At 41.7% G+C, this 15974-nt stretch overlaps 1 protein-coding gene across 8 annotated transcripts in view; it reads right to left on the bottom strand.

The window, feature by feature from the left end:
- Positions 1-15974, bottom strand: part of ryk (receptor like tyrosine kinase) — a 259214-nt gene that overhangs the window by 89559 nt on the left and 153681 nt on the right. For 7 of the 8 annotated variants that reach the window (XM_048604450.1, XM_048604442.1, XM_048604445.1 and 4 more), the window contains one exon: positions 9837-9969. In XM_048604450.1, the coding sequence (XP_048460407.1) occupies positions 9837-9969 (133 nt within the window). Of the gene's footprint in view, positions 1-1991; positions 2026-9836; positions 9970-15974 lie in introns of all 8 variants that reach the window. The other variant, XM_048604449.1, reaches the window with a different exon arrangement.

The raw sequence follows: 15974 nt of genomic DNA, 5'->3' as shown, positions 1-15974 counted from the left end.
CAGCGGCAGGAGATTCAATGCTGCAGCACTCAAAGAACCTGATAAAAAAGACACCCCTCAACCCCACAGCCATCATTGGCTAAAACCATCATTCCAGAGGCTCAGAGTGCCCACAGCACCTGGTCCACCCTCAAAGTCACCACAGTCAATACTTGCGTGAAGATGCTTGGCCTTTTGACCAGGAAATACCAAGAATGGCTCAATGAGAATGATCCAGGATCTCCTAGGCTGCAAACGCAAGGCTTTCTTGAACTGGCACTCCAGACTCCATCAAAATGCACAAGAGAGGAAACAAGCCTACAGGTAATCGAAGGCTGAGGTAGAGCAATGGTGGGTGGAAACAGCATTGCAGATTCAGCAACTCACTAAGAACAACAGTGTGTGCAGCATCTTCAGCACTATCTATGCCATCGACAGTCCGAATACCCAGGGACCTACTCCACTGAAAGCCAAAGAAGGAGATTTTTTTTTCGGGGCAGCACGGTGGCACAGTGGTTAGTGATGCTGCCTCACAGCACCAGGGACATAGGTTCGATTCTAGCCTCGAGTGTCTGTCCGTGTGGAGTTTGCACATTCTCCCCGTGTCTGCGTGGGTTTCCTCCCACAGTCCAAAGATGTGCAGGTTAGGTGGATTGGCCATGCTAAATTGCCCATAGTGTTCAGGGATGTGTAGCTTAGGTGGGTTATAGAGGGATGGGTCTGGGTGGGATGCGCTGAGGTTCGGTGTGGACTTGTTGGGCCGAAGGGCCTGTTTCCACACTGTAGGGATTCTATGATTCTATTCTATGATGGAGATCTATTCAAAGACCAAGAGGCAGTAAAAGCAGTAACGAGTTTGAGGCTGATGATATCCTCAACCAAGTTGCAGCCTTCGACACAAGTGCTCTTGACATCATCTTGCAACACTATCTGTTGCCATATCATCACACCTCCAACCCACTGGGCGGTTGTTAAAGCAATCCAAGATGGAACCTCCACTGAAACACTCGTATAAAGTGGTGAGGCATTCTTGACACAAATCCACAACCTCATCACCCTTGTCTGGAAGGAAAGGAGCATGTTGATCTCAAAGACATCATAATTGAGATCACATTCAAGGAAGCAGACAGGTCCGGCTGTTGAAAATTATAGAGGGATTGTCTGCCTAGGGAAAGAATATCATGAAATTCCTCCTCAATTGCCTTCTCACAGTGGCTAAAGAATCTCGCCCTGAATATCAATGTGGCTTCCGCCTATCAAGAGACACAGTGGTCATTGTTTATAGTGCGTGACAAATCCAAGAAAAGTGCAGGAAACAGCTTTAACCTCTGCACATGGCCTTCTTAGAGCTCACAAATGCCTCTAAAACTGTGAAATGAGCGGGATTGTGGAATATTCTCCTCAAATTAGCAGAAACACGTCACCATTAGTTCCACTTGCTGCATCTTGACATGCAAGCCTTGATCCTCACCAGCAGATCCACCACAGACCCCCAACAGGAATGCAGACTGGAGTCAAGTAGGGCTGCATCATTGCACAGACACTTCTCCATTTTCTATATGCATCAGAAACATGGACTATGCACTGCGGACACCTCAAATCCCTGGGGAGTTATCACCAGCACGGCCTACCCACTGGCAGTGTAGGCATAACAACGTGAGCGTCTTCTCCTCAGCCAATATCACCAGTATCGAGGCACTGGTCAATCATGGTGAACTGTCCCATTGGCTCTCCCATTTCTTTTTTCTAGTGATAGTGATTGTTTTAGGTTCTTCACTAGCTTTTGCTCCTTGACACAATACTTACACACTGGTTACCAACCAACAGTGTATCCTTTGCTAGTGTGCTTCCTCCTCAATGGAACAATTTATAGTCATATTCAGTTCTTATTGAGTTGTGAAATACCTCTTAGACGGAAGACGTTCTTGCAGTCAGCACTGCCTTGGAGCAGAGTGTCCTGCTCATTCGGCAGAAAAAAAAATGACATCCCAGGAAAACTGGCGCGGTCTTACCTTTCTGCAAGATTAGAGGTTCCAAGGGATAGACCTGATTGGTAAGTAGTAGGGTAAGGTCAGGTAAATATTTACAACTATTATCACTTATAGTTTTTAAGGTCTTCTTGTGGTTTATACTTTCTAAGGGCTGTATTCTGTAGTATTAAGAAACAGGAAAGTAAGGCCCTGGACATAATGATATTATTTGATATTAAGCATCCATGATATCACAAATGCATCAGATCTAAACTCTGCAGTCCTGCCATATCCAGTCATGAATGGTGGTGGACAATTAAACAATTCATTGGAGGAGGAGGCTCCACAAATATCCCCATCCTCAATGATGGAAAAGCCCAACGTATCAAGATAAGACTGATGCATTCACAGCAATCTTTAGTCAGAAGGGTCAAGTGAATGTCCATCTCGGCTTCCTCCAGTGGTCCCCAGCATCACAGGCACCAGTCCTTCAGCCAATTCTTTTCATGCCACATGATATCTGGGAGACACTGGGTAGTACAAAGGCTATAGGCCCAGACAACATTCTAGCAATAGCACTGAAGATTTGTGTTCAAGAACTTGACACTCCCCAAGCGAGGTTCTTCCAGTACTGTTACAACACTGGCATCTACTCGACAATGAGGAAAATTGTGAAGGTATATCCTGTACGGAAAAAGCAGAACAAATCCAACTGACCAATTACTGCTCTATCAGTACACTTGATCATCAGTGAAGTGACAGAAGATATCATCAATAGTACCAATAGAATAACCTACTCAATGATGCCAATTTTGGGGTTCCGTCAAGACTACTCAGCTTCTGACCTCATTACAGCCTCGTTTCCAATGTGGACAAAGGTACTGAAGTCCAGAGGTGAGGTGAGAGTGACAACCTTTGACATCATGGCCGAATTTGACTGACCGTGGTATCAAGGAACCAGAGCAAAACTGGAATCAATAGGAATCAAGGGGTAAGCTCTCTGCTGGTTGGATTCTCACCTGGCACATAGGAAGATGGTTGTGGTTGTTGGAAATCAGTATTGCCAATTGTTGGCCCAAGCTGGATATTATGCAGATCTTGTTGCATTTGAACATGGATTCCTTCAGTACCTGAAGAGTCACAAATGACACTGAACGTCGGCTAACATCCCTACTTAGAGTCATACAGTATGGAAATAGACCCTTTGGTCAAACCAGTCCATGCCGAACATAATCCCAAAATAAACTAATCCCACCTGCCTGCTCCTGGTCCACATACCTTCAAACCTTTCCTATTCATGTACTTATCTAAGTGTCTTTTAAATGTTGTAACTGTGCCCACATCCATCACTTCCTCAGGAAGTTCATTCCACATGTGAACCACCCTCTGTGTAAAAAATTTGCCCCTCATCTTTTTTAAATCTCACTCCTCACATCTGAAATATATGCCGCTATTCTTGAAAGCCCCCACATCCTAGGAAAAAGACACCTACCATATACCCATCATGATTTTGAAGGTCATGGATGAAGCAGCTGAAAATGGTTGGGCCTAGGACACTACCCTGAGGAACTCCTGCAGAGATGTCTAGAGATGAGATTACTGACCTCCAAAAACCACAACCATGTTCCTATGCACGAGGGAGGACTCCAAATAGCAGAGAGTTTGCCCCCGATTCTCAATGACTCCAGTTTTGCCACAGTCAGTTGAATGTTGCCTTGATGTCAAGTGTTGTCATTCTCCACTCACGTCTGGAATTCAGCACTTTTTTTCTATGTTCGAACCAAGCCAGTAATGAGCTAAGGAGCTGAGTGCCCCTGACAGGACCCAAACTGGGCATCCCTGAGCAGGCTATAGCTGAGCAAGTGCTGTTTCATAGCACTGTTGATGACACCTTCCATCACTTTACTGATTATCAAAAGTAGACTCATGGAGTTGTAAGTGGCCAAGTTGGATTTGCCCTGCGTTTTGTATACAAAATTTTTTGACATTGTCCGGTAGATGCCAGAACAGCTTGGCTAGGGGAGTGGTTAGTTCTGGAGCACAGGTATTCAGTACTTTTGCCAGAATTTTGTCAGGACCCATAGCCTTTGTGGTATCCAGTGTCTCCAACCATTTCTTGATATCACATGGAGTGAACTGAACTGGCTGAAGACTAGCATCTGCGATGTTGGGAACCACTAGAGGAAGTCAAGATGGATGATCCACCCGGCGCTTCTGGCTGAAGATTGCTGCAAATACTTCAGACTTATCTTTTGTATTGATGTGTTGGGCTCTTCCATTATTGAAGGTGGGGATATTTGTGGAGCCAGCTCCTGAAGTAAGTTGTTTAGCTCCTCCATTTTTCGCGACTGGATGTGGCAGGACTGATACACTGGCTGTGTGATCACTTAGCTCTATCACTTGCTGCTTATGCCAATTGGCACGAAAGTAATTATTTTAGTAGTGGATGAATTAATCACCCCAATAGATGTAAATGGATACGGTATAGTTGGGATTACGGAAACATACTTCTGGGTGCTCAGGGATAGGAACCAAACATCCAGAGGTATTCAATATTTTACGAAGAACAAATGGAAGGTAAAAGGAGCTGAACATGCATTACTGGTTATAGAAGATACAAACACAATATTGAAGAAAGATATTAGTTCAGACAATGTAGAATCTGTGTGGGTAGAACTGAAAAATACCAAGGAGCATAAATTATTCAGTGGGAGGGTGCATATAGACCACCAAACTGTGATACTGGAAATGGTATTGGACAAGAAATTAGAGATACATGCAGTAGAGGAACATCTGTAATTATGGCTGACTTTAATCTGCACATAGGTTGGGCAAGTCAAATTAGTCACAGTGCTGTAGAGTAGAAATTTCTGGAGTGTATATGGAATGGTTTTCTGGATCAACACATTAAGGAACCAACTAGAGATCAGGCCATCTTCGACTCAGTACGATGCCATAAGGAATAATTGGTAATGCAGTTGTGAAGCATCCCTTAGAGATGAGCGACCATAATGTAATTCTTCCACAAGATGGAGTCAGGTAGTTGATTCTGAGACTAGGATCCTGAACTTTAATAAGGGAAACTACGATGGTAGGAGGTGAGAGTTGGCTATAATAGATTGGGAAATGTTACTGAAAGGAATGACATTGAACAAGCAATGTTAAACATTCAAAGAGTGAATGGGTGAACTACAAAAATTGTTTATTCCTGTCTCGCGCAAGTGTGCAAAGAGAACAGTGGCCAAACCACAGCTTGCCAGGGAAGTTAGAGAATAGTATTAGATGCAAAGAAGAGGCATACAAAATGGCAGGAAATAAACACTAGACCTAAGGATTGGGAACAATTTAGAAATCAGCAAAGGAGGACCAAGGGATTGATTTAGAAGGGAAACAAGGGTAAAGCTTGTGAGGAACACAAGAACTGACTGTAGAAGTTTCTATAGGTATGTTCAGTGAAAAAGATTGGTGAAAACTAAATGTTGGTCCCTTACAGTCAGAAATTTATAGTGGGGGACAAAGAACTCAATGAACTAAATTTATAATTCAGTTCCATCTCCATAAAGGAGGATACAAATAATGTAGCAGAAATGATGGGGAACACAGGGTTTAGTGAGAGGGAGGAACTGAAGCAAATCTGTATTAGTTGAGATATGAGGATAGGGAAAACTGCTGGGATTGAAGGCTGATAAATAACTATGGCATGTTAATCCAAATCCCAAAGTACTTATGGAAATGACCCTAGAAATAATCGATGCATTTGTAGTCATTTTCCAAGATTCCTATACTCTGGAATAATTCCTATAGATTGAAGGGTAGCTAATGTAACTTCACTATTTAAAAAGGGAGGTAGAGAGAAAACAGGCAACTATAGACCAGTGGGGAAGATGCTAGAGTCCATTATTAAAGATTTTATAGGGAAGCACTGAGAAAACAATGGTAGAGGCAGCATGGATTTACAAAAGGGAAATCATGCTTGACAAATCTATTGGAATTCTTTGAGAAACAAGTGATAGAGTTAATCAGGGGAGTTCATGGATGTGGTTTATTTGGACTTTCAGAAGGATTTCGATAAAGTCTCACATAAGAGATCTAGTGGGATACCACAGGGCTCAATAATAGGATTGCAGCTATTCACAATACATGTTAATGGTTTAGATGAGGAAACTAAATGTAAACGATACAAAGTTGGGTTGAAGGGTAAGCTGTGAGGAGGATAGACATGTTGCAGTATGATTTGGACAGGCTAAGTGAGTGGGCAAATACATGGCAGATGCAGCTAAAAAATGTATAAATGTGAGGTTATACACTTTGGTATCAAAAATAGGAAGGCAGATTATGATTTGAATGGTTCTAAATTAAGAGAGGGGGATGTTCAATGAGACATGGGTGTCACTGCTAGTAAGTGTACAGGTGCAGCAGATAGTAAAGAAGGCAATCTGTATGTTTACCTTCATAGCAAGAGAATCTTAGTACAGGAACAAGGATGTCTTGCTGTAATTATACAGGGCATCAGTGAGGCTACACCTGGAATATTACATGTAATTTTATCTCAGGATAGGTGTTATTTCTATAGAAGAAGTGCAATAAAGATCTACCAAATTGATTCCTAGGTTAGTAGGATGGATGTTCCCAATGGTCGGGAGTCCAGAACCAGTTGTTTTAGTTTAAGGATAAGGGGTAAACCTTATAAGACTGAAATGAGGAGAAATTGCTTCACCCAGAAAATGGTGAGCCTGTGGAAAGTAGCTGAGGCCAAAACATTACATGTTTTGATGAAGGAGGTAGATATAGCATTTATGGTTAAAGAGATTATAAGACAATGGTGAAATTAGGGTATTGAGCCCAACGATCAGCCACGATCATAATGAATTACAGAGCAGTCGAGTGGTCAAATTGCCAACTCCTGCTCCAAAATACTTTGTTTCTATGGTAACAACTGCTTTTCTACCAAATTCCCTTTAACCTTTTTACCAAATGCACTTCAGCCAACTCTGAATTGTTACCAAACCTTGCAATTGCTTTATGTTTAAGATACACTCTCAAACTGAAAGTGAAAATCTACCATCGACAGAAGTTGTATTAAGATCATCTTTGTTTTGAAGCTCCTTTACTATATGGTCTTTGATTAATCTAGTCGCATTACACATTACTAGATCTAAAATTTCTGATCCTGGTAGACTGGAGAATGTACTGTTCTAAGAAACAGTCCAAAATACACCCAACAAACTCATCCTCTAAATTGTCTTTGCTAAACTGACTTTTCCAATTGATGTGAAGATTAAAGCTGGCTCACTTAGCTGGACGGCTGGTTTGTGATGCAGAGTGATGGAAACATTATTGATTAATTCCTGCACCAGCTGAGGTGATCACAAAGGACTCTCCTTCTGAACCTCTCCCCTCACTAGAGACATGGTAATCCTCCGATTAAACCAACTCCAGGTGTCCCTCTTTCTCTATGAGAGAACAGCCCTATGGTCTAGTAGGACTATGGTGACTTACGCATTTCTTTACTAATGGTTACTCTGGTTATCATCACCCTTATCACAACCTTGCCCTTCAAGTTTCTAAATCCCCTTATGTGAATCCTCCCCACTATTTAGCTTAAGGCCCTCTCTAAACAGGATTAATCAATAGTCAGTAGATTCAAATGCTAAAAACTTTGATGTGCATTCCCTAGAATTCCGTAATATCAGATTTTAAGGTCACAATTTGGGTTTTCTTTTGGCAAACTTCTATAATTTGGAGACCAATGAACTTTGACTAAATTTCCCTTCCAAATGGAGAGGACTCAAACACCTTATTTCTTCTGCTGAATAATTAAGTACCTCTAATCAAACTACATCTGTCCATTTGTAACCATGGTGCTCAACCTTTCTTTGCCCAAGGAAGGCTTTGATACAGCTAAGCACACCATCTCCCGTCAACACACCACCTCCATTGTTTAGCTCAAAAAGGTTCATTTTTTTAAAATCTTTATTCATTCACAGGATGAGGGCGTCGCTGACTAGGCAGCATTTCTTGCCCATCCTGAATTGCCCAGAAGACAGTTAGGAGTCAACCACATTGCTGTGGGTCTGGAATTACATGGAGGGCAGACCAGATAGGGATAGCAGTTTCTTCCCCTAAAGGATATTAGCGAACCAGATGGGGTTTTCCAACAATCGACAATGGATTCATTCTTAATTCCAGGTACATACTGACTTCAAATTCTACCAACTGCTGAGGTGGGCTTCGAACCTGGGTCCCCACAACATTTTCTGGGTCTCTGGGTCAACATTCCAGCGATAATCCAACTAGGCCACCACTTTCCCTAATAAACTCTTGCTTGATGATATTTTTCCAATTTATTTAGTACAGGCCCAATTTCACATTTTGTGTTGAAGCATTGGCTCTTGAATGAACCTGGTACATTCTCTAGCACCAAATTGTGACAATTATGTAAACAATTATGTGATACCTGCAACTTCTGAACACTTTTTTTTAAATAAAAGAAATACACCAGAAGAGATTTATTTTGCTCTGTTTAAAACAGAGCAACAGAAGGCACTTCACTAAAGCATGATCATACAGTCATAGAGATCTACATCATAGAAAAAGCCCTTTCAGCCTTTCGAATGTGTGCTGGTCAAATACAAACTCAACTATTCTAATCCCATCTTCCAGCACTGGGCCCATAGTCTTGTATGCTTTGGCATCGCAAACGTATGTCTAAATGCAAGCATCAGACAAGCATTAGTCATTTAAGATGGGTAACTAAACATTTCACTAATGGGGTGGACTCCAGTCAGTTCAGTGAGGTGAGCAGGCAATTAATAGGAGGAAGAAAGCTTTTAAACACATGATAGAAAATGGCACAGAATTAAACATAAATTTAATGACAAAAGTAAGACGGTCAAGTTGACTTCATTGAAGAGTTTAATGGAATGGCGGAGACATGCCAGTTGACAGGAAGAATAAGGAGAAACAAAAGTTATGGTTGTGTGTTCTTAAGGTATTGTGGCGCAGGAGTCTTTCAGCTCACTGACCCCATTCTGACTCTTGTTAGAGCAATGCAGTCTGATGGAGCAAACAGACAGGAACTGTTTCTAGTGGCAGAAGTGATGGGAACTAGAGAACACAGATTTAAGATGCTTGGCAAAAGCACCAGAGAGGAGGTGAGAAGCATTACATAGCGACCTGTGGTTATCTGGAGTACGTTGCTAACAGTAGCTTCAACATTAACTGTCCAAAGAAAATTAGAGTCATAGAGTCATACAGCATAGGAACTGGCCCTTCAGCCCACCACGTCTATGCCAAACAATAAACACCAAACTACATTAATCCCATTTATCTGCACCTGGTCAATAGTCTACTATGCCCTGGCATTTTAAGTACTTAGCCAGATGCTTCTTAAATGTTGCAAGGGGATGTGCTTTGTCCGCCTTCTTGAACAGCATGTTCCATATTTCTCCCACTGTCTGGGTGAAAAAGTTCCCTCATATCTCCTCTAAACCACTTGGTGCTCAGCTTAAACTTATATCCTCTGGTCTTAGACACATTGCCAAGCGTAAGAAATTCTCATGATCCATTCTGTCTCTCCTTCTCATAATTTTGTATACCTTAATCAAATCCCCCTCTCCTCTGCTTCAAGGAAAACCAACCCAGATTATCCAGCCCCTCTTCATAAATTCCAAAAAAAAGAACTGCAGGGCTGTGGGGAAAGATCAGGGGAGTGGAACCAATTGAAAACCTCTTTAATGGGCAGGCCCAAGTTCAACAGGTTGCATTGTTTTATGAACACACAGTATTTATACTCGGGGGATAATAGATCGTAGATCCTTTGTTGGGTACAACATTTAACAATAATAGCTGTGCAGTGTACAGATTAGCTCTATTGCTCAGTGTTACCTGGGGATTGTTCGCCTCAGCAAGCTTGCACTGTCGAAGGAAGAGTTTCAGATTCCCCCAGTTGAGATAAGGCAGCAGAACCATAGGCCTCTCACCATCTTCTATGCAAACATGATTGATAGGCAGCAGGTTTCTGGTCAGAAAAATAGCAAAACATTAGCTGCTAACAAACAACATCTTTCTAACCCTATTTTCCAAATTAGCATACTGTAGGCATTAAACTCGTGCAACAGGTGAGTACAGTTAGAGCCATATAACATAGATACGCTGCTCCATGATCGGTGACAAATAGCTCTAAATCACATAAAAGGCTCAAATTTAAAATTCAACTTATGAAGAAACGAAGAAAATAACAGCAAAGAAATGAAATCAAACACTGGTGTTAATATTCGTGGAATATTGCATAGTTCCTCTCACTGAACCTGAACCAGATTTCTCAGGCTATTCTGAAGTATGTAATTATATTACGTGACCAAAACAATTCAGTCCTTGTTTCAGATTAGGATTCATGCCTCACTCCAGGATTTGACGATTAAGAAAGATGTGTTCACAACATGATCAAATAGATTAATTATCAACCTGCAAATTCTTCCCACAAATGCCAAAAGGCAAAGGGTAAATTAGCAGGAAAGATTCTTGGTCAGCCATATAATGCAAACAAAGTTACAGCTTCTAAACCAGCACTCTCCACTGCTCCAGACTGACAATATGCATGTAAAACAACTCAAGACTTCAAGTGAAGAGCAACACACACACACCACCAGAACAACTATGCAGTGAAACAGAGGAGAACACATGGAAGCGTCATTTGAACCAGGTGGATTTACAAGATTTTATTCCATGCTTTTACTTAATAAGAGTAACAATTATCAACAAAACTGAATGAGGAACAGGTCCTTACAAAATTAATGTAAGCAAGGTAACTAATGGAGAAATTAATGGCAATTAAGAAAAAATGTCTGCACTACATGGTTTCCATCACAGACTTTTAGAAGGTGCAATAATTGCAGATTCTGTAACTATAATCTTTCAAAATTCACCCAATTCAGGGACAATACATTAGATTGGAAAATTGTGCATGTCATTCTGCTTTCTAAGAAATGTGAGAGAAGAAAATGAGGAAAATATTGGCCAGCTAGACAAACATTTGTTCCTGGGAAATTTCTAGAGTATACGATTGTTGATTGTGTCACTGGACACTTTGAAAATTTTCAGTTGATTAGAGAGAACTAGTACAAAAGTTGACTGAAGCAGTGGTTTTCAACTAGTGCGCTACAACAAGGTAGAAGTTCTCTGGAAGGAGCTCTGCTTTATGGTGAGTCAGCACCGCACATATGTGGAAGGTGGGAAATCTGCTTATTGTGCAACCTGCTTGTGCATGCGCAGGTCCAGACATTTGGTTTGAGCATGCACAATGATCTAGGACTGTATCGCTGGGAGGAGAAGGAACTGCATGCACGCAGTAAAGGGTCACACAATTCTTCAATGACTGTTGAACTGGCTTGTCTAGTTCAGATTTTAAGATGAATATTTTTTAAAATTTTCTTTTAGCTAAGCCACTGATCCAAATCTTAGAATAGATTCTAAGAAGAAATGGATAAGTTGTTGTGTGCACCATGTTGCAAACCTCTCGTAATGCTGGAACCGTAGCAAATAGATGTAAATATGACTTTTCTGAGTAATTAATTCAGTTAGACAAAAGCGTGCCATGGTATTGAAAATGTTGGGAACCACTGGACTAAAGTAGTGGATTGGAGAAATGCCCATGGATGTTATTTGTATTGATTTCCAGATGACATTTGCTACGATTAAAAGGAAGCAATGGCCCAGTGGCATTATTGCTAGATTGTTAAGCAAGAGACCCAGACAACGTTCTGGGGACCTGAGTTTGAATCCTGCCACGGTAGATGGTGGAATTTGCATTCAATAAATATCTGGAATAAAGAATCTAGTGATGATCATGAATCAGGAAAACCCATCTGGTTCACTAATGTCCTTTAGGGAAGGAAACCGCCATCCTTACCTGGTCTGGCCTGCATGTGATTCCAGACCCACAGCAATGTGGTTGAGTCTTAACTGCCCTCTGGGTAATTAGGGATTGGCAATAAATGCTGGCTTAGCCAGAGATGCCCTCATCCTGACAACGAATAAAGAAACAAAAAAGATTCTTGATAGGTGACTGTTAGTTTATGATCACTTGGAAAGGCACAGTTTGATTCGTGATAGTCAGCATGGATTTGTGAGGGGTAGATCACGTCTCACAAACCTTATTGGATTCTTTGAAGAGGTGACCAAACACATGGATGAATGTAGAGCAGTGGATGTGGTATACATGGATTTAAGTAGGGCGTTTGATAAGGTTCCCCATGGTAGGCTCATGCAGAAGGTAAGGAGGCATGGGATAGGGGGAAATGTGGCAGATTGGATTCAGAATTGGCTGACTCTTAGAAGACAAAGGGTGGTAGTAGACAGAAAATATTCAACGTGGTGCTCAGTTACAAGTGGTGTACCACAAGGATCTGTTCTGGGTCCTCTTCTATTTGTGATTTTTGTAAATGATTTGGATGAAGGAGTGGAACGGTGGATTAGTAAGTTCGCGAACGATATGAAGGTGGGTCAAGTTGTGGACAGTGCGGACGGCTGTTCTAGGTTACAAAGGGACATTGATAGGATGCAGAGCTGGGCTGAGAAGTGGCAGATGGAGTTTAACCCTGAAAAGTGTCAGGTGATTCATTTTGGAAGGAAAAACTTGAAAGCAGAATACAGGGTTAACGGAAAGATTCTCGGCAGTGTGGAGGAGCAGAGGGATCTTGGGGTTCATGTTCACAGTTCCCTGAAAGCTGCCACCCATGTGGATAGAGTTGTTAAGAAGGTGTATGGTGTGTTAGCTTTCATTAATAGAGGGACTGAGTTCAAGAGCCGTGAAGTTATGCACCAGCGATACAAAAGCCTGGTTTGGCCACATCTGAAGTATTGTGTCCAGTTCTGGTCACCTCATTACAAGAAAGATGTGGAAGCATTGGAAAAGGTGCAGAGGAGATTTACCAGGATGTTGCCTGGTCTTATGAGGAAAGGTTGAGAGAGATAGGGCTTTTCTCTTTAAAATGACGAAGGATGAGCGGTGACTTGATAGAGGTGTACAAAACGATCAGAGGTATAGATAGAGTAGATAGCCAGAGACTTTTACCTAGGGTGGAGGTAGCTATTACGAGGGGGCATAGTTTTAAAGTGAGTGGAGGTAGATATGGGGGAGACGTCAGAGCTAGGTTCTTTACTCAGAGTGGTCGGGGCATGGAATGCATTGCCCGAGAGGGTGGTGGAGTCGGCCTCATTAGGGGCATTTAAGCGGCTATTAGATAGGCATATGGATGATAGTATAAGGTAGGGGTGGAGGTCAGACAGACCTTAGGATTAGGGTAAAAGTTCGGCACAACATCGTGGGCCGAAAGGCCTGTACTGTGCTATACTGTTCTATGTTAGCTAAAGTTGAAATCCATGGAAGTTTGTTGAGTGGAAGGAAATGAGCAATGCCATGCACTCTTAATTGGCAGCATGTCACAAATGCTGTGCTGAAAAGATCTGAATTTAGAGTCTCAACTGTTATCTGTATTCATTCACAACTTAGTTGATGACATAGAAAGCCACATATCCAGATTTGCACAATGATGCAGATGTAGGCAGCCCCATAAACAGCGTAGATAGAAGTGTAAAGTTACAGATATTGATGTAGTACATTACTAACAAAACTGTAAAGTGAATTATGCTGTAGATAAATGCAAAATCATGCATTTAGATCTTGAAAATGATGGAACTGGGTACTTTCTAAAAGGTGTAAAGCCAGAAACAGTAGCAGTCCAAAGCAACAAGGAACAAGGATCATTAAAATGTAACAAACAAGTCAGAAAATAAAATTTAAAAAAGACTAATATAATGCTGGTCTTTGCCTTGAGGGCCAGAATGCAAAAGGGTAGAAGGTAACCTTTAGCCACAAACTTCTGGCCAGTCTACACCTGGAAAACTCTGAGCAGTTCTGGACAAGACACTTATAAAAGGATATACCAGTCTTGGATGAAGTCCGGTACAGATTTTGGGAATTGGGATCACTATGGTTTGGGGCTGAATGACCTCATTTTATTGAGACCATTCCCACATTCTGAAGGGCATTCCAGTAAGTTTCATGTCCCTGCTCTGTTACTGTAGACCTGCAATCTTACTTAAATAGAAAATCTTATGGACTACAAAGGTTAAACTCTGGGATGAGACTAACCAAAAGAGGGTTCCTTTTAATTTAGAAAAGCAAGGAGTAAATTGATTAAAGTTTTCAAACTATGAGCAGGAAGAGTTTGAACAGTTTCATCCAATGGATTCTATTTCTGGTTCTAGTTCTTAGGGTGTCTGGGACTAGAACATGATCTAAAAATTACAGCCATATCATTTAAACGTGAAGTCAGGGAACATGCAAAAGGTCATTGAAGTTTGGAAGTCTCTTCAAATGACACAATTGATGATCATGTGTTTATAGCTCCTCCAGAATCTATCATACATCCAGAATTCACATATTTCACCATAAACTCCCACAAATTATCTATAGCTTCTTGCAGCTGTCAACACAGGTAGACAATGTGGTGAAGGAGGCATACCGGATGCTTGCCTTCATTAGCCAAGGTGTAGAATATAGGAGCAAGGAAGTCCTGTTGCAACTTCATAAAATATTGGTTAAGCCACAGATGCGAAGCTATGTGCAGTTCTGGTCACCACACTATCTGAAGGGCATGACTGCACTGGAGAGGGTGCAGAAGAGATTCACCAGTTGTCTGGATTGAAAAATCTCAGTTATGTGGAGATACTGAATAGGCTGGGCTTGTTTTCCTTGGAGCAGAGGAGGCTGAGAGAGGACCTTATTGAGGTATACAAAATTATGAGAGAGGTGTAGACAGGATAGATCATTTCCCTACAGCAGATATGTCTAAGACCAGAAGGCACAAATTTAAGAACAAAGAACAAAGAAAACTACAGCAACAGGCCCTTCGGCCCTCCAAGCCTGCGCCGATCCAGATCCTCTATCTAAACCTGTCGCCTATTTTCCAAGGATCTGTATCCCTCTGCTCCCTGCCCATTCATGTATCTGTCTAGATACATCTTAAATGACACTATTGTGCCCGCCTCTACCACCTCCGCTGGCAACGCGTTCCAGGCACCCACCACCCTCTGCGTAAAGAACTTTCCACGCATATCTCCCTTAAACTTTTCCCCTCTCACCTTGAAATTGTGACCCCTAGTAATGGAGTCCCCCACTCGGGGAAAAAGCTTCTTGCTATCCACTATCTTGCTATCTATTTAAGATGAGGAGCAAGTGGTTCAGAGGCGATCTGATACTTTTTTCACCCAGAGGATGGTAGATCATTGAAATGTGCTGCCTGAAGGGTAGTGGAGTCAGGCATGCTTGTAACATTTAAGAAGCATCTGGATGAATACTTAAAATGCACAGTAACTATGGATCAAATGCAAGTAAATAGGATTAGTATAGTTGTTGTTTGTTGGTCAGCATAGATTTTCTTTTCTTTTTTCATTATTCATTCACAGGATGAGGGCGTCGCTGGCTGGGTCATCATTTACTGCCCATGTCTAATTGCCCAGAGGGCAGTTATGAGTTAACCACATTGCTTTGGGTCTGGAGTCACATATAGGCCAGACCAGGATGGATGGCAGTTTCCTTCCCTAAAGGGCATTAGTGAACCAGATGGGTTTTTCCAACAATCGACAATGGATTCACAGTCATCATTAGACTCTTAATTCCAGAAATTTATTGAATTCAAATTCCACCATCTACTATGGTGGGATTCGATCCTAGATCTCCAGAATATTACTTGGGTCTCTGGATTAACAATCCAGCGATAACACCACTAGGCCACTGCCTCCCCACTAGAATGGTGACATGGTGTTTCTATGCTGTAGGACTCTGACTTTTTAACTGATAACTTCTTTGAAGCCTGCAGATGCTGAATGACTCTATCTCTTTTACTGATAACTTTTGGAAGGCTGTTGACACGAAGAAATGGGGTGAAAATCATTTCAAGTTGGTTTGCACTGTGGCCAGAATAGGTACTTTGTATTCAATGATTAAGTTCCTTGCCTATC

This window comes from Rhincodon typus, chromosome 13, assembly GCF_021869965.1.
Source record: "Rhincodon typus isolate 14 chromosome 13, sRhiTyp1.1, whole genome shotgun sequence".
Taxonomy (NCBI): Eukaryota; Metazoa; Chordata; class Chondrichthyes; order Orectolobiformes; family Rhincodontidae; genus Rhincodon; species Rhincodon typus.
This window is presented reverse-complemented; position numbering and strand designations above follow the sequence as displayed.